This window comes from Pleurodeles waltl, chromosome 4_2 (assembly GCF_031143425.1).
Source record: "Pleurodeles waltl isolate 20211129_DDA chromosome 4_2, aPleWal1.hap1.20221129, whole genome shotgun sequence".
NCBI classification, from domain to species: domain Eukaryota; kingdom Metazoa; phylum Chordata; class Amphibia; order Caudata; family Salamandridae; genus Pleurodeles; species Pleurodeles waltl.
In genome coordinates, this window is record NC_090443.1 from 466,430,323 (window position 1) to 466,456,199 (window position 25,877).

At 42.0% G+C, this 25,877-nt stretch overlaps 1 protein-coding gene across 1 annotated transcript in view; it reads left to right on the plus strand.

Annotated features, from left to right (window-relative positions):
• Positions 1–1,000: 1,000 nt before the first annotated feature.
• SHFL (shiftless antiviral inhibitor of ribosomal frameshifting) overlaps positions 1,001–25,877 on the plus strand; it is a 121,571-nt gene continuing 96,694 nt past the window's right edge. Inside the window, exons 1-3 of the mRNA XM_069231789.1 lie at positions 1,001–1,152; positions 11,937–12,078; positions 21,013–21,062. Coding sequence (XP_069087890.1) covers positions 1,123–1,152; positions 11,937–12,078; positions 21,013–21,062 — 222 coding nt within the window. The 5' untranslated portion in view covers positions 1,001–1,122. The remainder of the gene's footprint in view (positions 1,153–11,936; positions 12,079–21,012; positions 21,063–25,877) is intronic.

Here is a 25,877-nt window from a genome sequence, read left to right on the forward strand (position 1 = left end):
CCTTTTTGATGCCATTCTCAGGAAAAAAAAACACAAGCCTTCTTCTGCAGCCCTTTTTTCCCATTTTTTTTAAATCGAAATGTTTAGTGTATTTTGGCTCATTTCTTGGTCTCCTTCAGGTGAACACACAAAGTCTGTGTATCGCTAGAATTCCTAGGATGTTGGGAAAAAGGACACAAATTTGGCGTGGGTAGCTTATGTGGACAAAAGGTTATGAGGGTCTAAGCCCGAACTGCCCGAACTAGCCAAAAAAAGGTCTGCCACCTGAGGGGAAAAGGCCTGGCAGCGAAGGGGTTAAGAAGCCTTTGACTGCTCGCCCTTGTTTCCCTGAGCATCGAGTGTGGAAATGGCTATTCTTTGCCTAGTTGACAGAGCCATAGAAGGGACTCCGGGACACTAGTAGCAAACGAGCTAAACTTCTAAGGTAGGGCCCATTAACCCCATGATGACACCTGAAACTGGCATGGACAGACCAAGGACTGGATTTTGCATTCAAAATGATCACACAAGTGCTTCATCACCATCAGTGTCAATGCTCACGAACCATACAGTCCACTCACAATGTTCATGGACCCAAATATATAATTATTGCCACCTTCCTTTAAGACTTCCGCCAGTCCTTTCCCAATTGATAGATAGCACTGTTCAAAGTATTACTACACGATTATTAAAGCAAAAAAAGCTAAATTACCAGATTAAAAAAAGAATACAGCGGTTCCCCCACAAATCATCATCCAAGAAACAGACCTTTCAAGCAACTTTTTTTAGCATTAAGAAATTTAAGGTATGGTCACGTAAACTCGTAACTTGCTACTGTGAACATCCAACCCCCCCCACCCCCCCCAACCCCCCCAACCAGGCAACGCCCTCGGATTTGTCAGTCCCGCACTGGAACCAGCACGTCTCTGGTTTGCAGCTCCCGGAGAAACGAAACTGAAAGCCGTGTGCTGGGGGCGGTGGGAGGAGGAGCAGGGGAGTGGCAACAGCCAGACTGGGTTTCGGATGTTGCTTTCCTCCGCCTTTCCACCAGGAAACTCAGTCCGTGGCCTAACGCGCGCTCCGCATCCCCCTACTCAAGTGACCGCCGCGGCCAGGCCACTCTAGGGCGTCCAGCGCCCGGCCATGTACCGAGGCCGGGAGGACGAGTTGCAGGTAGGGAGACTGGAAGTCTTGTAGTAAGGATATGCGGCATTGTCACCAGACAGCCGTCATATCGCGATAAAAACAGCAAGTAGACGACAGGTGCTGGGGATATCTGTGCAAGTGTACATACCTTTGACCCTGGGGGCTGGTGTTTCTGTTCCGAGAGGGAGCAGATTATTTAGGGCGAAGTAGACCTGACTTAAAAAACAAACAAACATAAAAATCATATTTTGGATAGCGCGTTTTGACGGAAATAATGCTATGCCTGATTCGTGCCTCTTCCAATATGAACTTAAAGCAGCAAATATAGAAAGACATAGTTTAAATTATTTTAGAGCTGTGTAGCCCATTCTTAAATGGTATTTAAAGCAAGCAGATAATTGTAATTTTAAAATCAGAGACAGAATTTTACTCCAAATCGTAATCCAACTGTCGGTCCTTTTTAAGTTTCTAATTTACCCCAACCAAACGGTCGATATTTATCTCTGATCAAGGTTGCAAACCAGTTTTGGAGTTATGCTGTATTGTTTCAGACTAAAACGTGTTTATTAGTCCCAGTATGACCTACAAGAGCGTGTTTGAACAGAAATAATAATAAATAAAACGAATGAAAAACATTGTGCCTAAACTGTATTTAGCAGTATGAGGAAGCAGTTATTGCCTTTTCATCTGATTTTGTCAGCTTTGTGTTTGTGAGATTTCTCACCACTGTGTTAAAACAGTTAATGTTATCACTTCATGATATTAAAAATATTGAATGTGTAAATAATTGGCTACTATTTTCCATGCTGTGTGAACACAAGTAATAAATGAGAAAAAAAAATATTCACTTGTTCTGCTAGAGTTGCCCCTTTTCATATTTTGTTTGAAGGACATGTGAGGCAGAAGTGTGGGTTTTCTGTTATTTTGTTTTTGGAAAAAGCAGCTGTGCATCCTTAAGTCCTGTCCTACATCAATCATACATAAATAGTAACACAAGGCAATGTATTGTAGGTAAACATAGGTTTTAAAAGCCTTAGGCGTTCACAAAGTATTTCAGACCCAGTGCTAATCAGGTGATATATAGGTTCATCTTTCACACCACGCAGCTTACAACAAACATGAGCAAGCATTGGCAAAGCCGTAAGGTCTTCCATACGTGTGACCTATTGGCTTTGCAAATTTATTTTAGCCATGCTGTATACCAGAATGGCTGTTTTTGAGCATGACTAAAAGTGGCGTAGACAAGAGGGGTGTGGAGTGTCATATAGTGGAATGAACAAGAGTAGAGTGTTGTGGAGTGGCATACAGTAGAGTCACGTACAGGTAAATATACTAGAGTGGATTTGTATAGTGTACATTGACGTAGAGTGTTGCTGAGTATAGTGGTGTAGAGTGTAGTGGTGTAGAATTCGGCAGCGTTTAACGCAGTGTTGTACATTCCAGTGTTGCATAATATAGCATAGTGTGCAGAGTGGAGTGATGTACAGTAGAGTGGCCTGGATTACAGTGGGTAGAGTGCAATGGTGCAGAGTAGAGTGGCACAGAGCGCAGTGGCATAGAGTACAGTGGTGTAGCGTGGCAGAGAGTGCAGTGGCATAAAATAGAATGCAGTGATGCAGAGTAGTGTGCATTGGCATAGAGGGCAGTAGTGCAGAGTATAGTGGCATAGATAGAGATCCGTGGCAGAGAGTACAGTGTTGCAGAGTAGAGCCTCATAGACTGCAGTGGTGTTGAGTGCATTGGCGTAGAGTACAGTAGCATAGCGTGTTGTGTAGCATGCATTTGCATAGACCACATTGGTAGAGAGTGAGGTGGTGTAGAGTGCAGTGGCATAGAGTACAGTAGTGTAAAGTAGATTGAAGTGGCATAGAGTAGAGAGGTGCAGAATAGAATGCAGTGGCATGGAGTGTAATGGCTTAGAGTGAAGTGGTGTAGAGACCTACTCAACGGGTCTTCAACTGTGTAACAAAATTAAATAAAATTAAAATGTGTACAATCAATAAAGTATATACAAATAAAGAAGCACAGTTGAAAATGTGGAAATTTCTACATTTGACTGTGCCTTGAACAAAATATTTTAATATCTGAACATTTGTTTGGTGTATACCTTATCTTTGTATTTTAGTGTATTGTTGTGAAGTTCAAGTCATGCAAGGTGGTTAGGCCGAGGTCCCCAGCTTCCAAAAATGACTCAGTGGGGGTCACCGGATTCCATTAACGATTAAGTGGGGGTCCATAGAAGTCAAAAGATTAAGAACTGCTGCTGTTGCAGCAGAAAGCTTTGGTAGGCGCAGTGCCATTCGGTGGCCATGCACAGTGCCAAGATGATCCACCTCTTCAGTCTTTCTGTTACATGTTTGTCCACCAAGCTGAGGGACAAACAGTCAGACGGGGGCATTCTGTGAGGTGGACTGTGAAAGGTTAGCATCCAGCAACCTTGAGCAAGGCATAGGGGAATATTGCACTTTATGGGAGTCCCTTCTCTGGTGAGCATGTCCTGCCCTAGCAAAACTAAGCCACATAGTGAGCATAAGACAGAGGAGCATAGCGTCTGTCTGCTCTGCATCGCTGCCTGTGTACTGATTGTTAAAGTAACTCTGACATATTATTTTCAAGCCATTATCCTGAAGACAGTACAACCCGACAGACTCAAGTGCATTATCAGTGCTTGGACCTTACCTGGCCTTCCTTCTGGGATAGGACAGGCATCCAAGGAAATCTTACTGGAAGGATTTGGACTTCTGCCTGCGAGACTATTTTATAAAAGACCCTGCCTCAACTAATAAGTGGGACATTGGAATGATGTATTTCTCTGGCCAGAGATTTTTTCGATCCATTACGATTTTGCTTTTGCCATACATGTCATCATCGGCGGCATAATATTTGAGACTTTAGCTAATAAAATGTGTTTCTAACTTGCACAGATCAAAAGTTACTGAGTATCCAGTGTCACGTACTGTTTGCACAGTGGAAGGCGTTATACAAAGTTTGACCTTTAGTTGCACATTGTTGTATTTACATGTTAAACTGGTACTAGTGAAGTGAAACCTTAGCCCAGTTGTGTGAAAACGACAAAGTAATGAAGTAATACTATCACCAAATCTGAGGCATTACACCACATAATGTCCCCATTGCCACATAATTAAGTCAACGTTAACACATAATTTGGTCATCCCCGGCTCATAATCCCTGTGGCCCTGTTAATAAGTGCAGGTGCCATCCACCAACAATCACCGAAAGAAACTAATTATTGCCTATACCCCTATTTGCCAGTATTGCGTTGTATGTTCTGATTTTTGTATCCACTACTTGTATTTTTTTTAAAGCAAAACCACCCCTCCCTTTTTCCTACCAGAGTGCAAGATGCAATTGACAGAAAAGGCTGGGCTGTCTGGTGGACATTGAATCGCTGTAAAGCCATTTAAAAAATAAAAAAAGCTTTCTCCCCCTTTTTGCATTCATATAGTTCTTGCTATCCCTCGTCATGGACTATAAACTATATATATACGTGCAGTTGAATTTGTCGTTTTCTACCTTGTCTCCCTGGAATCACTCGAAGGGGGTTATTCAAGTTGTGGAGAGGGCAGAGGTCGCTTTTCAGGTGTTCACTCTTATCCCAGGCAATCGTTATCTCTCATTTTATAACAACTGGTATGGCTCAAACAACATATTGCCCTGCGCAGCCCGAGTCCCCCACCTTGGGGTCTGTGCACTAGGATATAGTTAATCACAGTTGATCTGTACCGTTCCTGTGAAAATACTTTATAGCAAGAGGAGACACGGAAACTACCGTTTTTAAGATATTCTCAGTTATTCTGAGAATATCGGTCCATCTCTTAAGGTAAAACTTTTCTCTGGTGCTCAGACCTGTGTTTTGTACTTTTACTACATACCATTGGTATTTTTTGTTATTTCTGATGGTTGTAACATTGTTCTACATGTTTTTGCACATTGTTAATTTGTTGCTTTTTTGTCTCAGGTTAGTCGTAAACCATGGTTTCTCTTTGACAATTCTTATGTAATTTGTGTTTGCTTGTATTTTATTAAATCAACAGATCAGTAAACATTTCTTCCCGAGACTTGTATGTCTTCCCTAAATTCTTTGAATGATGTACACCGTTGAATCTAAGTTATTTTCCAGGTTTCGTAGTGACCTTAGTTGGCGTGGAACCACTTCCCAGCATAATCATAGATTCATAGTACACGTTGGCCTAGCCTGTTATTGTTGTGTGCAGGTTTGAACATTCAAACTTACGTCTAATTTGTCATTTAACATTGAAAGTGACTGTCTCTCGAAAGTCATGGTTATTATCTGCTCAGGCTCCTGTAATTTGGATTAGAGTAGCCTCCCAAGAATGACCCATCACCAGATGGCAAGAACTGCAGCATGAGTCAAGCATCCAGCGCGTGTCTGCATTTTTATGTGTCCACATTAGGTCAGCCCAGAAATCTCTTCATTGTCTTCTGGTTGATTCTTGGGAACCCAATTGTCCAATCTATCGCACAGTATAAACCACCGATTCTAAACAGAAACTAGTTAGTTACCTTAATTTGAATCGACTTTTCAAAAACCAAGCTTTTCAAATGGACATTCAGCTGAGTCCAACTTCGACATAAAATCATTCGAGAACGCCAGTTCAAGGGTCACTTAGCTGGATTTTAACTGTTATGTGCGTATTATTTTGAATTTTCATGACTTTCTCTTTCAGCATTCTGAAAGGATCTTTAGCAGCATTTGTTAATACAAAAATTTTAACACTTTTTTTTCATGTAAATTTGATTTAACGCAGGCTGTTGATTCAGAAAAGTATGGGATGCATGATTTTGAGGACTTAGAAGCACCGTGACGTATGAGTACATCGCAAGGCAATGAACACAGTGAAAGGTGCTTACTGCACATACCTAGCTAGATCCGAACCCTTCATAGTCTGAACATACTGATCAAACTTTAACTTGGCATTAAAATGCAATACATTTCAGTAATGCTAAAGAGCACTGCATCAGGTACATTTGTCACTTGGTAGATGAAAAAACGTGGCTTATCTTCCAAGTATGGGTCAGTTGAAAAATATGCACTGCGTTAAAAATAAGTTGAGAAAAAAACTTGGTATGCTTTGGTTTTGCTTTGTGAAGCAACTGAAGCAGGTTTGGGGTGAGAGGTAACATTCTTCCAGTTCCTACAGTCCAGCTCGAAAATGTACTATTTACCAGAAGTAATCCACAGAACCTATGATTAAAGCACTCTTAAGAGAAAGAGGGAATGTGCATGTGGTGAGGATTGACATTAATATCCAGCAAATGACTCTTAGTCTCACTGACTCCTCACAGTACTTAATTCTAACTACCATTAAACCCACACACAATTGACGAAGCATATGCAGGGTAAACATAGAAAATAACGGTTGTAAAAAGGTAAAAAGCTGCTACCTAAACGTGGCAGACATACTCTTGCAGTAGTGCATAGTTTTTCGTTGTACTGACCCAAGATGGTTGACGTATTGCTTGTAAACATGTGAGCCATCGTGGAATATAAAATGAGTGCTATACTGTGGTTTAGATCCAGTGACTTCACCGATGAGATGCATGCAGATGAAATGACTGGCAAGCGAGCAGTCCAGCATTTCTACGAGGGACCTGCTAAGCACTGTTTAAAAAGAAATAAATTCTAGAATTAAAGGGTAGCCATATAAGGAAAAAGTGGAAAATTAAAGGACTGCTACACCAACCTTGGCACTTAAGCATTTTCATTTGAACATAGCTGATCACAGCTGATCCAGGCTACCATCACCCGTAGGGCAATGGAGCCAATGGCTGAAGTGTATTATTCACCCAGGAGTTTCCAGAGAAGTACCTAACACCAAAACCTATGCCTACTACAGGAATCTGTGAGCTTACATGTAATCAATTACTGGTCTCCAAACTTTAAAATAGTGCAATAATAATCCCCTCCTTTAACACCAGTTGACATAACATACACATTTCACAATAAATAAGTCCAGTCTGGTACGTTTTGACTAGTGGCATGTGACACATTTTCCAAAGAACCAGACACGTCTATTGCTTTTGTCATTGGTTTGTCATCATAACCAACTGAGACTGAATACTTTCATAAAATGACAAATATATAAAAAATTACTTTGGCAAAAAAATATAAAACCTGTTCTAAGAGATACTGGATTGTTGGCTTTTTCGCCATAATGAACTGTATTAAACTCAAGCATTCTCAAACGATAAAACACAATGTCATTTTAAATTGAAGCAGAAATCTTATGTCCCATCAAAAGCATTTATAAAAGAAGTTCAGCATGTGGGTAGAGTCTGAGATTTTAGTATGGCTTCTTAAAGTTCTTTATCTGGTTATCAAAAAAGATATGTTGGCAGCTGCATTGTCAAGCCAGACCTACAAATCGTATGTGATAGCTGGAAAGTCAAAAATTTTCAGTTCTATATCAAAAAAGCAGGAGTGCGAGAATCCCCTACATAATGATCTCACCTGCATCTAATAGTGAGCCAAAAAGGCTTTGCGGACACAGGCGACAGCTGACAACTATCCACCATTGGGACCCCATTCCAGTCTTTCTACTTTTCAGTAGTGTGTGCTAACACCTATCCCTTGCCATTACCACATGCAAACCATTATGAAAGTGGCAAGGAACTGAGGTATCTTAGACACACATGTTGTTTACTTGCCAAACATGTGAAACAAATCCTTTAGTTACCTTTGCACATCACAGAAGTGGAGAAGGAGTTTTAACATGTGAATTAGTGTCTGAAAAGAAAACTGGAAGGACCACATTCTCCTCTAAGTGACAGGCTGTGACATAATTTATGCTCAATGAACAGTTTGTCAAAGACAAGATTTCTGGAAGAAATGCCAGAAAAGAATTGCAGCATGCTTTGCCACCCTGACATTTCCAGTCACCTAGTTGATGTACCATGGCTAAAGAAGAATCCTACTGGAAAACTTGTAAAACTGTAATGTTTCAAGAGATTTATGGGGTGATAGAAGCACCTTTAGTACTAAGAGTAAAACCTGTGGAGAAACCCCACATTATCTGAGAAGTTCGACGATCAGAAAAACAAACAGGAGAGAGCAGGACAACAGCTCACATTTCTCCAGTGCTGTCAGATTCCTAAAATGCTGCCATATCTGCCCTCGGGGAGATCAATCTGGGGCCTTTCTGGTAGCCTTCCTATTACACTAAATGTTTAGTGGAGGCTCATGAGCCAAAAGCATCACTCCTTTAGAGGACACCACGTTTGAAAACAAACCCTACGTGAATTAGGGTATGATAGTAAAATGATGGTTGCTGGGAGAGATTAGACGAGTGAGCAGGCAGTCATTGGCTTATAAAACAATGTGTTGGCCTTCAGTGTCTTTCAGCGAGGTATTGGATTTCCTGGTAAATGGGATAATCAGGAGGAGTTTGGCCTGCCTGGATCAAAGGTATGTAGTTGGGTGGGTCTTTGAAAGGTGGGCTGAGATAATCAAGGCCATTGTTCCAGAAAGCATTTTGAGTGCTGAAGATGGTTTTAAATTACATACGTTCAATAAGGACAACTGAAAAAAGTCCCAAGCAACTGGATGTGTTCTTTGATTTTGAGATTTGTCTATGCACTCGACTTGCACGCTACAAAAGTTATTTAATAGATCCTGATCAGGGCCTGCTGTATGCAGCATTGTCATTGCCATTTTGCTTAAAGGCACCCATGGAAAACTCACCCTGCCCTGTATATTTACCTCCTTTCCGTGCTCACTGATTTCAAGAAAATTACAAATTGCCTGCTTTGAAAAAAAATGCCATGCACAACTATGTGACATTAACTTGTCTCTTCCTTGCTATGATTGCCATGCCCTGCTTCAATCTGTGGATATCTTTTTTTTGGCCACCCACTTTATTGAACTCCCTCTCTGTCTCATTTCTATGTGTAACTCTGCCTGTACTACCTCTTGAGGACTGCCTCCTTTCCCTCACTTGGTTATGGCACCTTGTTCCTCTGTTAGCTGGTGGATCGTCATCTGGTGTTGTGCTGTTTTCAGGCCATTTACCACTAGATATACTAAGGGTAATTGTAGGAAATCCACTTCTGCAGCATGGTCACCCTGGGTTTTTTCACCATTTGCAGGACCTTACAATTTTGCTGGCTTTAGAGCTCTTTACCTCTGCTGACCAGTTGTAAAGTGGCCATGCTCCCCCTTTAAAAGTAGTCGAATTGGCATGCTCTGTATTTCCATATTTATATTGCCTTTAAGTCCCCAATACGTGGTACAAAATGTACCTAGGGCCTGTAAGTATTGGAGTTCAGCACCTATTGGGCCATTCACTATATTGGCATTGCAAACATAGCTTCAGGCCTGCCATTGTACCCTGGTATACTAAATTATATAAATTAGGAAATATAGAAATGTAAACTTAGCATGCCCTTAACTGACAGTGGCTAACCCCAGAAACCTGCTTTCACTGCAGGAAGGCTGGCTGGTGCATAGAGAAACACTGGAAAGCAAGATTAAATACCAATACAGTATTTCTGGAAGGGACCAACTAGAAAAATATTTAAATCACAGTTTTTAATACTTGACAGAAAATCCAGTTCAATGGTAACATTGGATTTGTGATAAATATTAACTCAAATTAATTTTTAGAAAGTTACCCGTTCCCTGACTGAACAGTCAGAAGGCTAATTAGCCTAATCGTCTGCCAGCTCTCAGCCTGAGCTGAACCTATAATAGTTATAATAGCTGTGAAATGTCTCCCAGGGACAAACAGGCTGAATGGACAGAGGTGACACCTTTGAGGCTCTACAGAATATGCTGGGGTTGGGGGGGGGTATCTGGTCCTCCTTTTGACAGTAAAATGTCACATACTGCTTGGCAGGCCTGTTGAACCACTTAACACTTAAGGCACAATTGATTTGTTATGTTAATAGACTTGTAAAGTGCATAGCTGCCCAGAGAAAGAGATTCCCAGCGCTAGTCACCAACACCCACCCAGCAAAATCAACTGCATGAAAGCCCAAAATAATAATGGCCTGAATAATTAAGACGAGAAAAGCCAGGTCTTCAAGGCTTTCCTAAAAGACAGAAGATTCTGATTTTCTGATTGAATTGACAATTTAAAGTTAGGGAACAGGATGCCTAGACAACTGTTTTTCATCCCTTGTATGATTTCTGAAGGACCCTTCTTTGTCCTACATTACTTCTGTCTCTGGGTTTGTTGTGAGTACAGTACCTGCTTCAAACTAGGTTTCAGTGTTAGATGTGGGAGAACACTCATCATACACACCCACAGTCCCCAGAGCCCAAATTCAGTATAGCTAAAAAATATTGCCATCTTGAAAATGCCCTGATCCGTGGCATTATAGGCCTGTTTGCCATAAGGCAAAGTAGGTAGCATTGGCCATTTGAACTTTTACCTTAGTTCATTAGGGCGTGCCCAGGAGTCACCCCTAATCCCGGCTGATACTAGTCATAAATGAGACACCCACAGGCACTCAATTCAGAACACTTTCTGGATCTGTGGAAGATTGGAAGAAGACTGGACCAGCTGTCTGGAGAGGAGCCCTAAAGGAAGGGACCTACTCCCTCTTGTACCCAGGACAAAGAAGTGGACTGCAGAGGTCAGAAAGCTGGTCTTCCATATGGCTACAAGGAGACAACAAGCTACAAGAGGGCTTTTCCTGAAAGTATGCAGCTGACCAGTGGCAACTGGACTGAACCCTGCTGTAGGCCTTTGCCTGATACACTGTGAGCCTGTACGTGCCTCCACTGAGTTCCTCCGGGCTTTAGAAGTTTACATCTGTGGTGGATTGGGACTTAAAAAATTTAGGACCTAGTCAAAGACTTTAACTTCTGACTTACGACCCGATTTAGAGTTTGGCACATGGGTTACTCCATCACAAGCATGAGAGATATCAAGTCAAAGTATTACAAGTGGCATTGGATGTAATACACTTGTAATACAGCGGATGGGATATCTGTTATGTTTGTGACGGAGTAACCCATCTGCCAAACTCTAGATCAGGCCCTAAGTCAGAAGGTAAAGTCTTTGAATAGGACAAACCTGGTTGGTGTATCCAGTCCTCGCTCTCCCTCCAACTGTGTTTAGGTCCCAGTCTGTCTCTGGTTCCCCTTATTGGATTTTTGTCATTTTGGCATTGTTAAATTATAAAATTTTGCTTTTTTTCTGACTAAATGTGGGATGTTTATTGTTTGGCATTTATACTTTATAACTGTTACGGCAGTGCATAAATGAATTACACAATACCCTAAGTTAGCCATTTCTGTTCCTTGCCACATCTGTCAGGGGATTGAGCTCAGGCTTATTTAGTGAATTTGAGAGTTAAGCCTGACAAGGGTTGTGAGTTTTCCTTGAGGTGGGTAGTCGCACACCCCAAGTAGTAATCCAGTTTCTCACAGTAATGGAGCAAAATAATTCAAGAAGGGTGAAGGTCAGTATGAATTGGGGAACAGACATAAGGGTAACTATTGGTAATAAATAAATGAGATAAAATAGGGTTAAAGGTGTGAATGATAAGGTTAAAGGAAGCAAGGGTGATATGGGTTGTCGCTTCCTGTACCTTTATCTCTGAATTCACAAACAAATGACCCCGGTGACCCTGAAAATAACACATTGATCCTCTGCGACAACCCCTCTCTCTCAGAAAAGTATTTCACAGCACTGTGAACCCCTATCCTCGGTGTTGCAATTGTTAACATTATTTGTTTGCTCCTTTTCTCGCTGTTATTTGTTTAGTAAGTTGTGTGCGAGTCCCTTTGGAAATTAGGTCTCCTATGTTCTCTTTTTGTGCAGTTGGAGAAGAGTGCCCGGCGACTGAGGGAAAAGTTTCATGGCAAGGTCTCCATAGAGAAAGCTGTGTTGCTGATGAGGAAGTATAACAATGACCATGACCTGGTCTGCAAATACATCATCCTGTTCAGGGAGCATCTTGCAGGTGAGCGCATCACGGTTCTGGGGGAATGTATGTAGTCACAGTTGGGTTCAGTAAGGAGAGGTGAGGAGTATTGTAAAAACATTTCATAGTTCTAAAGGGCCCCTTAATTATGCTCATTCCGTTTTTCTTTTGTGTTTTGGATGCAGAAATTATGTTATTCACAACAGGCGACTTTTTGGCCCTACCATCCATCCAGGGGCCCACAACTGTCCTCTGTAATTCTGTCAATCATTTACCTACATAAGCTTAAAATATTTCTCAACATGTTTAAGTTCCGCCCTGTGAAGCCCTCTTCACAGCCACTGTGAATGGAAAGACATCCTGAAGTTCAGCTGAAACCTTAAGTGCACCTTTTCTCCTACCACCTGGTCTCCACACATTATATTCAAACTTAATCCTGGAATCTAAGGTGATTTTTCTCATGTACACTTACATCTGTTTACCTGTGAGACACCCTGCTTATTATTTACAAGCCTTCACTTTGCAGGATTTACCGCAGTTGGAGACCATTTGAAATGTTTCCCACTATAAATAACTGCAATACATGGGGTGCTGTATTTGCCACGCTCTATACTACCGAACATGGTACACCAACACTTGCCAATTTACTGTACTTGTTGAAACAATTTCAAGATGAATACGGGGTTGCCCCAGTCCTGGATTTGGAGATGCAACTAATGGTCAGTTTTGCCTCAGTATCTTGCACTAGCGGTGCGCATGCAGCTCTGGGACGTTCCTCCACAGGATCAAGAACGTGAGCTGTCAAAGATTATCGCGGAGACCTACTCTGTCATTGGTCGAGATAGTCTGGGGGCAAAGACCAACAAAACCTCAATTTGCAAGGTAAATCTGATAACGATTCTACTAAGCAAGCTCCTTAGGGTTCAAAAAACGCTGGGATAAAAACAACAAACACCTAAAAAAGAAAGGGGAGAATCTCCGCATACGGAGACCCCACAGAATAGATATAATCTCAGAAATAGAGATAATATAAAAATGCCTGACAGATATCAATATACTGATACACTCCAATCTTGTTCCTTTGAGGACTCACCGGAAAAACGCAGTGAGAGAGGTGGGTGGTAAGAGCCAAGAACTGAATACGTAAAACCGAGGCAGAAATCACAACGCTCTACTGAAGTTTCTGTTAAAAAAGAAGAAAAACTTCCCTACCAAAAACTCCAATTTAAAAAAGTGGCAGCAGTTGCAGTTTGTCATGCCAATCAGAAAGAGGGCTCTATTGAAGAACAAGAAGTGGGCACTAGCGCTACTAGACAGCACGCAGAGGTCACAATAGTTCATCTGAGTCTTCTAGAACATCTGGAGGTGAAAGCAACAGATGAGTTTCTACAAGTTGAAACTGTGGACCTGCGTGTCTCCACACCTGATAGGGTGTACAAAGTAACGTTACAGTTAGAAGGAGACATTGAACACACAATCGACGCAATCTTTTGGGACCATGTCACAAATATATATGATATTCTGCTGTCCAAAAGGGATTGGCCACCTGAATTTGTCCGTACTTGCCCATATGGGGAATATGTTATCACACCTTCTTCCTCACCCCTTGTTCCCGATGAGCTCGCAGAATCCTATGCCATTAATTGGGGATTGGCGCAAGCACCCACGTTATAGCACAACCATGTAAGGTGGGATAAAGATTCCCCCTATCATGTAATTCCAATTAAAAATCAACTCCAGCCTCAATCCCAGTACCCAATAAAACATGATGCTAAAGCACTTGTGAGGAAAATCCTCACACAACTGGAGTACTAGGGCGTAAACAAGCGTCTCACCAATGAAAAATCCCTTATTCCCAGTAGCTAAACCGGACCATTCGTACAGAATAGTCTTAGACTACAGACATTTAAACAGTCATACACGCACATACGCTATACAAAACTCACATAGCACAGCACTCATGAACAACATAGTGCACAAAAAATACAAAACAACACTGGACATTTCCAGTGGTTTCTTCTGCCAAAATATAGCTCCTGAGAGTAGAGACTTAACAAGTTTCAGTGCACTAGGCTCTCAGAATAAATTCTGTAGTTTACCCCAGAGGTACAAGAACAGTCCAGGACTGTTTGCTGCTCGTGTGACTTCAATATTGCACGACATTGACCCTGAATCATTGTCCTATGTAGACAATATCTATCTCACGGATGATGAATTATTACAACATCTAAGACGGATAGCCCACATTGTTGTAGGATTTGCTGAATCTGGCTATAAATTTAATTTAAAAAAAAAGCCTTCCTTAGTGTCCTGTTTCTGGGATGCGAACAATCAAGTGAAGGAAAGAGCCTAGTGCCACAATTCTTGGAAAAATGTGCACAGTTACAAGCTCCAAGTAGAATAAAAAATCCTTATTGGGTTTTCTAAACTTTGTCAGAACTTACATTCCAGAACACGCATCTCGCATACAACCTTTATATGACTTAATATGTCCTGACTTTTCCAGTAAATGTTGGAACACACACGCATTCTCAGAACTTTGCAGACAGACATGCTTGCAGCACAACACTTACACACAAGGGATGACAAAAAATATTTCGTTATCAGAGTAATTGCTGGTGCCATTGGTCTCACCTATGTAACTTTCAATGAAGGTGAGACACTCCCGATTGCTTACAAATCACATTTGTACTCTACAGCAGAACAACGCTTTGCTCAGACTGAGAAAATTCTCACTGCTGTTCAGATGGCTGTCATAAAGGAAAGACCACTGGCCCAGGGGAAATACATCATTGTCGGATCTCCGTATCTCCAATTCCATCCCTTGAGGCTGTTACTAAAGCCAGCGTTCCAAATGCTAAAGCATTATGTTGGATTCAGTGGGCAACGTCTTTGAAAGCCACTGATGTTGACTACATTTTCGACCCAAAGTACCAAACTCAAGAATTTTTGCAATATGAACTAGAATACCCCGTTCCGGCAAGTACATTGCCTGTTGATCAATATAAAAGGGTCATGTACACCGATAGCTCAGCACAACTCGCAATAGCACAAAACATCAATACTCCGCTGCTTGTGCAGTAAGCGGCTACATGGAGGATAATTCATTTTGTTCCCAGCATACACACGTGCATACCCTAGGGGATTGCACAGCACAACTAGCATAGCTAAAGGCTCTGGTGATGGCACTGGAACACACGGATCCTGCACCGCTAACACTGATTGTCTGTGATTCGTACTATTGTGTCCAGTCCTTCAATGAATACCTGCATTACTAGCATCAGAATGGGTTCAGATATTCTAAAGGCAACACCATCAAACACAGACGTCTGATGGAGAAAGTATTGGATCTGAAGGACACGCTACCAGAGGTCCATGTTGTACAGACACTGGGACACCAGCGCGTTGGAATACACATTGCTGGAAATACACTGGCTGATGAAACAGCCAAATCAGCAGTAGCTACGGCTGCTGTTGCTGCAGTAACCCATTCTGGAACAAAACCGGACGATGACTTATGGGTTGCTGTGAAAGCTACGGCTGAGGGCACGCCCTATCCAAATTTTAGTCGCTGTCGACTCTTGCTCCAGATTTCTATGGGTGTGGCCACAACGCTTGGCTGACGCTCGGACTGTTATTAAAGATTTGCAAGTCTTTATCAGCACATATGCAGTTGCGGCTTTTTACTCGGACCAGGGCCCTGCTTTCTCCTCAAGGGCATTCAGGGATGCCATGGCTTCGTTAGGGGTCCAACTCCATTACTCGTCTCCATTTCATCCTGAGGTAAATAGTGTTGTGGAGCGACTAAACCGTGATTTAAAGCAGTCCTTAAGAGCCAGAGTATTAGGTATGGGTTGTAGTTGGCTTAATCACCTCCTATGGAGTCCAGAGAGCACTTAACAATCTGCCTACAGGGTCTCCGGGCCGTCGTACTTCATAGGCGTGCCTGTTTGGAACTCAAATGTATGTTCCAGGTCTTGATGGTCCTGGTGTGGAGGCGGAAGAAACCCCTTTTGACATAAAAGGGTCTTGCAGGAATTACAGCAGTTCTGTGATGACAACGATTCTGCCAGTGCTGCCTCCGCAGGAATTAAGGATGTACCAATAACACCTACTGGCTGGTTTCCAAAAGTGTGAAAAAGGAGTTCGGTCCTTCTTATCGTGCACTGGTTCCAGTCTTGTGAATGCAGGGTACCAGAACTGTCATTCTACCACCGTAGGCTGGTGCGAAAGAAAACCGCTTTGTATCTATCAACAGTGTCAAGTTACACCATGTGGCCGATCCTGCACAGCAGACCAAGAGGAGCAACTAGTAGTTCCCGAATCCCTCTCACTACTGGTCAAGACATCCCTCTACAAGTTTTGAGCATCAAAGCTGACACCTCTCCGAGCTTGGGGAGGGTGGAAAATGCTCTTGCATTAGTTCCACTAACAACAAATTTCTGACCGATTTGACACAACTTCAACACAGACGGATGGTGTCATTTACTGTGATCCACGCAGGAGACCACTACCAGTTCTCCTCCTACAAATACGGTTCCAGCTTTTGCACGAACTGCTTCTGGATACTTTGCCAACATCAATGCCACTTTTTTGAACTCATTTGCCTCCTCTACATCTCAACTGCCAAAAACATGTAAGCTGATAAACTGGCTTAAAACAAATTACTTTATTTTCCCCTGGAACTATCTGTGGCTTTCCTTGACTATATTAGCTTTCCTCCTTTGGATTGGCTTTGTCATAACATTCTTTCTAATAATAAATGGTAATTTTCTTACCTGAAAGATCAACAGTTGAACTGGTGGATGAGGTCCTGAAACCCCATTTCTTCTCACAAGAGCCGCTGAGACTTGTCTTTCGTGAACATTTCTGCTATACCAATTCCATATGGTATTGTTTGGGATAAAGTCACAAGATCCTTTTAATCGTGGCTCTAATTGGGGGCTCCATTTAACAACTACTAACTTGAACAAACAGCAGTTGCCGAGTGTATGTGAAAAATATCTGTGAAAGTGAGGTCTCCTACCAGAAAGCACTCATTCAGAGAGCTGAACCTCACCACTCTGCTTATGGACATTTCACTCCTAACCTTTGGTTGTAAACAGGTTTCTGACCAAATGTACCCTTTTTTTATTCCAGCTAGGAATACACAAAGGGATTCCTGGCAGGTTTAAACTTATACTTGTAAATCCCACAAAAGGAGTGGGAAATGGACCTTTGAAGGTATGGCTTGCCTAGAGCATGTTGGGTATGCCCCCATACATGTATGTTTGTAGGCATCCCCAAATTCACCCCCAACCGTTTCCTACCCTGGAATGGTCAGAGATATTGACCCTTCCAGGATGGGAAGGCGAATAGATGACTCCATCATTTGATGGTATGGGGTAGGAGACTTTTATTAATGGGTAAGGAAGTTTCTCTCCAGGAGGAAAACAAGCAATGGCAACGCCAATAGATTTTGGCTTTGTTTTTTCTTTCTAACTGGATTTTAAATCATTGGAAAAATCGGTTTATCAAATTTTAAACATTCATTATTACAACATTTTTCGAATATTTGTAATCCAATTAGGTAGAAAGAAGAAACAAAGGCGAAACCTATTGACATGATGGCATGCAGCAAAGAAGAAAGAAGACAGGAAAAAAAGAAGACAGAATAGGGCATGCGGTATAGCAGAAAGAAGACTGCAGTGAAGAAAGTAGGCAAAAAACAGCATGCAGTAAAAAGAAAGAAGACTGCATGCATTTAAAAAGAAAGAGACAGCAGCAAAGAAAGACAGAAGAAGGCATGCGGCGAAGAAGAAAGACAACAGCAGTGAAGAAAGAAGACAGGGAAGATAGCAGCGAAGAAAGAAGATGGCATGCAGAAAAGAAAAAGATGTACCTTCTGTGTTGTAGCCTGAGGAAGGGCACTGGCTAATGGCCAATGGGAAGTGACCAGAGACAACCCGACGGCAAGAACGGCGAAGAAAACAACAGGAAGTGAAGCAGGGGGACATGCAGACCATGTGCTGGCCAATCAGAGTGACGTAGACTAAGCAAATGGTAAGCTCAGGTAAGTAGGGGTCTGGTTCTAAGCCCCTTCTAAGTTTTAACATTTTTTTCAAATTAAAATATTTCGCAAGCAGCGCACAAGCGCACATGCAGGCAAAACCTAAAAACTTGTGCATTTGCACAAGAAATTTCAGTGCAGAGTTCTTCACTGTGGAGAAATCAACAAACGGGAAATAAGATCCTAAGGAAAGACAACCTGACATTCCCAGTAGTACTCACCTGTGCCTGGCTCAGCTGTGGGCACATACTTTTGTCAATATTTGTGAATATCAAAAAGCAGTTTATCTGCACCTGGTTGTAGATGTAAATGTACAGGTGCAGATTTACCACTTTTTCACAGGATGGGCCTTATGTTTGCCTCCATATGTCCTTTGAAAATCCACATAATGAGACCACTCATTATGGGAAGTGACCAGAGACAACCCGACGGCAAGAACGGCGAAGAAAACAACAGGAAGTGAAGCAGGGGGACATGCAGACCATGTGCTGGCCAATCAGAGTGACGTAGACTAAGCAAATGGTAAGCTCAGGTAAGTAGGGGTCTGGTTCTAAGCCCCTTCTAAGTTTTAACATTTTTTTCAAATTAAAATATTTCGCAAGCAGCGCACAAGCGCACATGCAGGCAAAACCTAAAAACTTCTGCATTTGCACAAGAAATTTCAGTGCAGAGTTCTTCACTGTGGAGAAATCAACAAACGGGAAATAAGATCCTAAGGAAAGACAACCTGACATTCCCAGTAGTACTCACCTGTGCCTGGCTCAGCTGTGGGCACATACTTTTGTCAATATTTGTGAATATCAAAAAGCAGTTTATCTGCACCTGGTTGTAGATGTAAATGTACAGGTGCAGATTTACCACTTTTTCACAGGATGGGCCTTATGTTTGCCTCCATATGTCCTTTGAAAATCCACATAATGAGACCACTCATTATGGGAAGTGACCAGAGACAACCCGACGGCAAGAACGGCGAAGAAAACAACAGGAAGTGAAGCAGGGGGACATGCAGACCATGTGCTGGCCAATCAGAGTGACGTAGACTAAGCAAATGGTAAGCTCAGGTAAGTAGGGGTCTGGTTCTAAGCCCCTTCTAAGTTTTAACATTTTTTTCAAATTAAAATATTTCGCAAGCAGCGCGCAAGCGCACATGCAGGCAAAACCTAAAAACTTGTGCATTTGCACAAGAAATTTCAGTGCAGAGTTCTTCACTGTGGAGAAATCAACAAACGGGAAATAAGATCCTAAGGAAAGACAACCTGACATTCCCAGTAGTACTCACCTGTGCCTGGCTCAGCTGTGGGCACATACTTTTGTCAATATTTGTGAATATCAAAAAGCAGTTTATCTGCACCTGGTTGTAGATGTAAATGTACAGGTGCAGATTTACCACTTTTTCACAGGATGGGCCTTATGTTTGCCTCCATATGTCCTTTGAAAATCCACATAATGAGACCACTCATTATGGTCTGAAGGCCTCTGTGGATTCAAGATTAGAGACGTGCATCGCACACAAATATTGTAAAACATCTGTAGGCCACAGAAGTCAGCTTGGACAGGGTGGCATAGCAGCTTCTTCCCTCTACTGAAAAATGATTCATGCACATTCTGCCAATATATCATTCCTTTGTACAAAGCTTGGACTGTAAGCATTAAATGATCGAACTCATGTCTGCCATAGAGATTTCCCTGTATATGTTCTTCTCCAAGCTACCTAAAGCTGCTTGGTGGTCTGATAAGGCCAAAAATACAGGACCCTTTTTAACTGTCATTTTCTTCATTATACCTTTATAGCGCTTAAACCAATGGAGAGCTGATCGATTAGTGACACATTAGGTGTTGTGCAGAGATTGCAGGACATTATGGGCCTGATTACAACTTTGGAGGAGGTGTTAATCTGTCCCAAATGTGACAGATATACCACCAGCCGTATTACGAGTTCCATAGGATATAATGGACTCGTAATACGGCTGGTGGTATATCTGTCACTTTACCGTCACTTATTGGACGGATTAACACCTCCTCCAAAGTTGTAATCTGGCCCTATATTCTCTAACGTTTTGGCTAAGTACCCCCTCTACCAGCTCGTAGTTCTACAATAAGGGTTACAGCCTTGCTCGTATATGAATCTTGAGGTTTGCACTCGCTTCCCAAGACTCTGACAATTTAATAGATGTTTCTTCTGGATTCCCCTGTTAATTGACACAGGATTATAAGCTTATTCTTCAAGACTGCAACAATGACCCCTCTAACATATAAGGATAATTTCTACCTGTAATGACAAATTGGGAGATCCATTCATGTCCCTAACTACAGTTGTCCATTTGTCAAGGTAGTCACATTTCCTTGACTTGGGCTTGATTTGTCCCCCTGCTGGAGCTAGTTGGTGCTCGATAGTGAGCAGCACAGTAGTTGAAGGATTTGTTTACCTTTGATCCAGTGAAACAGAGAAGTCTTGTGATGTTGTTTGCGAGTAATAATTGGGTACATTATGCATACAGTAGCATTTAGGCGAACCATCATTTCATACTGATTTCCTTAGCATCAATGTGAATTGCTCACAAGCAAGCTTTTGGCCTGGGTAGAAAACCCACATGAATTACCCACATGAGTATTTAATTTAAGATTGGGAGGCCGATGGATGAAACATTTAAGGTAAGGTAATGAATTGGTTTCTAAAATAAAGGAACTGTAACCATCTCACCGGTAATGACTGTAACTATCTCACCAGTAATGACCATAGTAGCATCTTGTAAAATGGTAAATATGCAATTGTTTTTGCCGCATAATTGTTACTTAATACCTTAGAAGCCCATATCCACGGTGAAGAAAACTTTGATGCTGACATGCCTTTTGCCTTTTGCCTTTACCTTATCTTTCACTGAAGTGAAGAGAGTAATCCCTTTCTTATGTGGCTTCTTTACTAGAGTTGGACTCCGAAGAAGTGGAAGCCCTACAGAAGGACCAAGTTGTTAAGGTAATTTAAAAATTGTATCAAATCAAAATCAGCTTTTTATTTTATTTTATTTTTTACAATTATTAAAGCAAACGTATTAATAAAATGACTAAAATTTCTTTCCAACAACATGAATAAGTCTCAATGACCTTACAAACATAATACCAATAAGCATATTTGCACCTTGTGAAAGGCCACTTTCTATGTTATGTTGTTAGATTAGGTTTGCAATCACCTCAAATTGTGTAAACTAAGTTGATGTAGTGGGTATCCTGATAACACCATTGCAGACAAGCAGAGTGGAAAGTTTGTCATTGTAGTAAAGCTTTTTCTTTTCTCCTCTGCATGCTCTTTCTTCTGCTATACCAGACTAGAGATGTAAAATGGTAAATAATTAGGCATCCGTCTTAACATTTTGCAATACTCCTAAAGACTGCCCAATTTTAACCCTTGTGTTGCTGTGTACACCTGTGATCAGTAAATTTCCTGAGTCAGCATCTGCTTCAAATGGAAAACCTACAGCTGTAGTTGGTCCCGTAGCCCTATTTGTTCTTCGATACCCAACAGGAATGCTCGCAGAAGATGGAAAGTCCTAATGGAGAAGAAATGAGAACACTGTTCCTCCTCTTAAATTCAGTTTTGCTCAGTGCTGGTTACCTGGAGATAGTCTTTCTTTTTCAAATTTTTCGCAGTTGGGGGCACATTAAGAAAGAAGACAAAAGTCATTAAGTGCTAAAAAGCTGAGTAGTCTGCTGAATATTTTGTTCAAGAAATTATATTTTGTTACCTTTGGCAGTGCACAACCCAATCGATCGTATTTACCGTAATAGATTATCCATGTCTAAAATTCTGACCCACACCCCCAAAAATAAAACTACCCAACCCCTAAAAACAAAATTACCTTGTCCCTAAAAACCTGACCCCGTCTGCCCTGAATACAAAATTACCCCAGCCCCCGACCCCCACCCCTAAAAACCTGACACCCCCACCCACCCTAAATACAAAATTACCCAGACCTCCCCACCGCTAAAAACCCGTCCCCCCACCCTAAATACAAAATTACCCTAACTCCCCCACCCCCAATAACCCGCCCCCACCTGCCCTAAATACAAAATTACCCCAACCCCCACCCTGCCCCCAAAAACCCGACCACCCCACCTGCAGTGAATACAAAATTACCCCAACCCCTCCTCTAAACACCAAAAATTACTTGTGGTTTACTACTATACAGGCAGGCACAAGTGCAGTTACCTTGCAGGCACTAGGCCATAGTTTTAATGGTGCAGCAGGTACAGTGTCACCGGGGCCAAAAACTCTAGGAGCCCCTCTAAACACCACATATTTCTATATTTTACCACTACAGGCAGTCACAATTGCAATTACCTTGCAGGCAATAAGGTCATGATATGAATAGTGAGCAGGTGCAGTGACAATAGGGCCAAAAGTTGTCATAATCCCTCTAAGCACCAAATATTGTTATACTTTTTTACTACTAAACAGGAAGCCATACGTGCCGTTATCTTGCAGGTATTACGGTTATGGTTTCAGTGGTGCAGCAGGTGCAGTGGCACCAGGCCCCAAATTTGTTAGAGCTCCTGTAAACACCAAAGTTTGCTATATGTTCCTACTAAACAGGCAGTCACAAATGCAGTTATCCTGCAGGCACTAGGGTCATGGGTTTAATGGTGCAGCAGATGCAGTGGCACCGGTGCCACAAGGTATCAGAACCCTCTAAACACAGATTATTGCTACATTTTACTACTAAGCAGGCAGCTACAAGTGCAGCTATCTGGCAGGCCCAAGGGGAATGATTTTAGTGGGGCAGCATGTTCAGTGGCACAGGGAGAAAAAGCTCTAAGAACCCCTCTAAACACCAAATATTGCTATATTTTACTATTAAATAGGCAGTCACAAGTGCAGTTACCAAGCAAGCAATAGGGTCATGGTTTGAGTGGTGCAGAAGGTGCAGTGGCACCATGCCCAAAACCTCAAGGTACCCCATTAAACACAAATAATTACTAAATTGTACTTCTAAACAGTGCAGTTATCTTGCAGGCATTAAGGTCATGCTTTGAATGGCGCGGCAGGTACAGTGGCACCAGGGCTTAAAGTTGTTCTAGTTCCTATATACACTAAATATTGCTGTATTTTACTACTTAACAGGCAGTCACAATTGCAGTTAACTTGCAGTTAAAAGAGGCATGATTTGAATAGTGCAGCAGGTGCAGTGGCATTTTACTAACTACCCATTGCTATACTCGAATACAGTGCCATATTAAATAAGGTACAGATTGCAATTTTGAAACCCAGATATTAATTCAACATACATCACAACATACACAACTATTAATGATATATCTAATTTTAAACAAACATTATTATAACCTTTTTCTAATATTTATAATCCAGTTAGTAAGATAGAATACAAAAGAAAAGACAAAAGTGACACTGGTTTTGCCAATGTTTATTCTTTTTGAATTCAGGCTTTTGCTGTGGAAATTTCTCTTCCTTTTTCGTAAACGTTTCTGAAGAACGTTGTGAATCCTTTTTCGGCTTCAGGTAGTTACTTTGGTGCTTTGATCGCCCTCCTCTCTCACTCCAGTTATCCTGCATATCCTGGAAGGAAAGAGATGGGGGGGCTGTCAGTGTATTGGTATCCTGGTATCAGGAGTTTTTAGTCTCCCTATTTCTAAGATTTTCTCTGAGGTCTCCAGTTGCGGGGATTCATCGCATTTGCTTCTTCTTTCTTCTTTCTGTTTTTGTTCATCCCAGCGTCTTTTAGAGCTTGCTTGTGCTTGCTTAGTACTCTCTATAATGGGAGCACTTTGTAGTTGTGGTTTAGTTGGTCTGGCCCCCAGACTATCCCGACCTATACTGGTATACATTTTGGAAATAATCTTTGGCAGCTCGCGTTCCTTTCCCAGTGAGGAATCAGCCAGAGCTGCTGGCGTATTGCCAATGCTGCTGCTTCTCCTTCAGTGTTACTTAAAATAATTCAGGAGACTGTGCCAAAATTGTTCATCAGTTTCACCCCCAATCCAGGACCAGGGCAGCCCTATGTTTGTTTTGAGTCTGTTTTAACACTTGTGATAAATTCACAAGTGTCAGTGTACCATGTGTGGTGGTGTATATTGCAGCAAAGACTATGCGCCAAGTAGCACCATCCTCTGTTGAGGAAACCGTTCCAAAAGGCAAGCACATTGTGAAAATTCTGTGTTTATCTTGGGGTCTCAAATGGGGAAACACTGCTTCTAGCTGGTTTGGTTTTTGCACAACCCAGAGCTGAATTTTCCCCCGCTCAATGGGTGCTTTTCCCATTATTGAATGAAGAGTTTCTGGATTTAGCCCTGTAATGACCAATTGATTTGTAGCTGGAGCAGCCCTCGCTAGGGCGGTGTTTAGAGTCTGCATTACAAATTCTATTAAACGTCTATATATTGCTACTAGCTTGCTAGCAGAACCTCACCCATGCCTAGAAAGTAATGGGCATTTATAGAGGGGTCAGTAGAGTTTACTGGAAAACCTGTAGTATTTTAATAATATTATGCAAGTAGGAGAAATTTGCCTTAACGTGCAGTTTTACTCCACTTAGGTCTACACAGTCCAGCAACATGTCAAACTTTGTTTAAGCATGCCTACTGAGTTTGGTTTTGCAGGTTCTAAAAACATACATATACATATTATATGTGACGTTGAGAGTTGTTGTATTTCTCTGGCTTATCTAGTATTCATATTCCAGAGCTTTGCCTAACCTACTGTGCCAAGTTAATTACTCTGCTCTCCAGCAGCAGGAACAAAGGCCTCCCTAGACAAAAGGAGAAATTATCAGTGTTTGACAAAATGTCTGTGCAGGAAGAAATGTAGAGGAAAATCTGCATCTGATAATTAGCTGTCACACTGTCCAGACATCTGGATCCAACACAGGAGGGGTTCCCCTTTGAAGTTTTGGTGAGCCGGGGTGTGTCAGTGATGTCAGCCAGGGGTGGAGCAGAGTCACTCAGAGGAGGTCTTCATACATAATACTTAATGGTGCTACTTGAATTATCCCAGTTTACTGTAAAAGAGGGTTGAGACGGGGTAGAAAAGATGATGTGGCATCATAGGATTCACCATGGGTGCCTGACATCTAGAACTTTTTACCCCCACCTATAAACCCTTGCTCAAGGGAGAGATTGTGAAGACGACACTGGAAGTGGAAGGCAATGACAGCAAAGTAATGGACACCTGGAAGGAGAAACCACCTGATGGCCTGCAAAGATGGACTAAGGACTTTGGGCCTGATTTGCATATTGGCGGATGAGTTATCCCATCTGCCAAAATCTAAATTCCATTATACCCAATGGTATTTCGATTTTGGCAGACAGGATATCTGTCATCGTTGTGACAGAGTAACCCGTACGCAAATATCTAACTCAGGCACTTTGTCTCCAGCTGACTCCCGGGACTTGATGGATCTCTCCAGGGCTAGTGGAAGTGGCCCCTTTATGCCCTCTTAAGACCATTTGGGGGAAGATATGGACTCCACTGACACACCAAGTGCTCTGCAAGATAGCCAGGAGGCTCTAAAGCTTGAGAGATTGCTATGCTGGCTGGTAGTAAGGGGCTGCTCATGAAGCCTCCAAAAGCAGGAGAAGAGCACTAGGAGCCAGGTGAGGAGAAGACTGGTACAGTAATCTAGCTACATGCTCATTAGAAGTCAGGAGGCCTGTTGAGAGTATTCCTGGTGGCTAGAATTCACCACTAGGAGCAAAACAAGCCAACATCTGTGAAAATCAGCCCGAGCTACATTATGTGACAGATTTGGAATGTGAAAGATTTGCCCTTTCACTCCAGGAG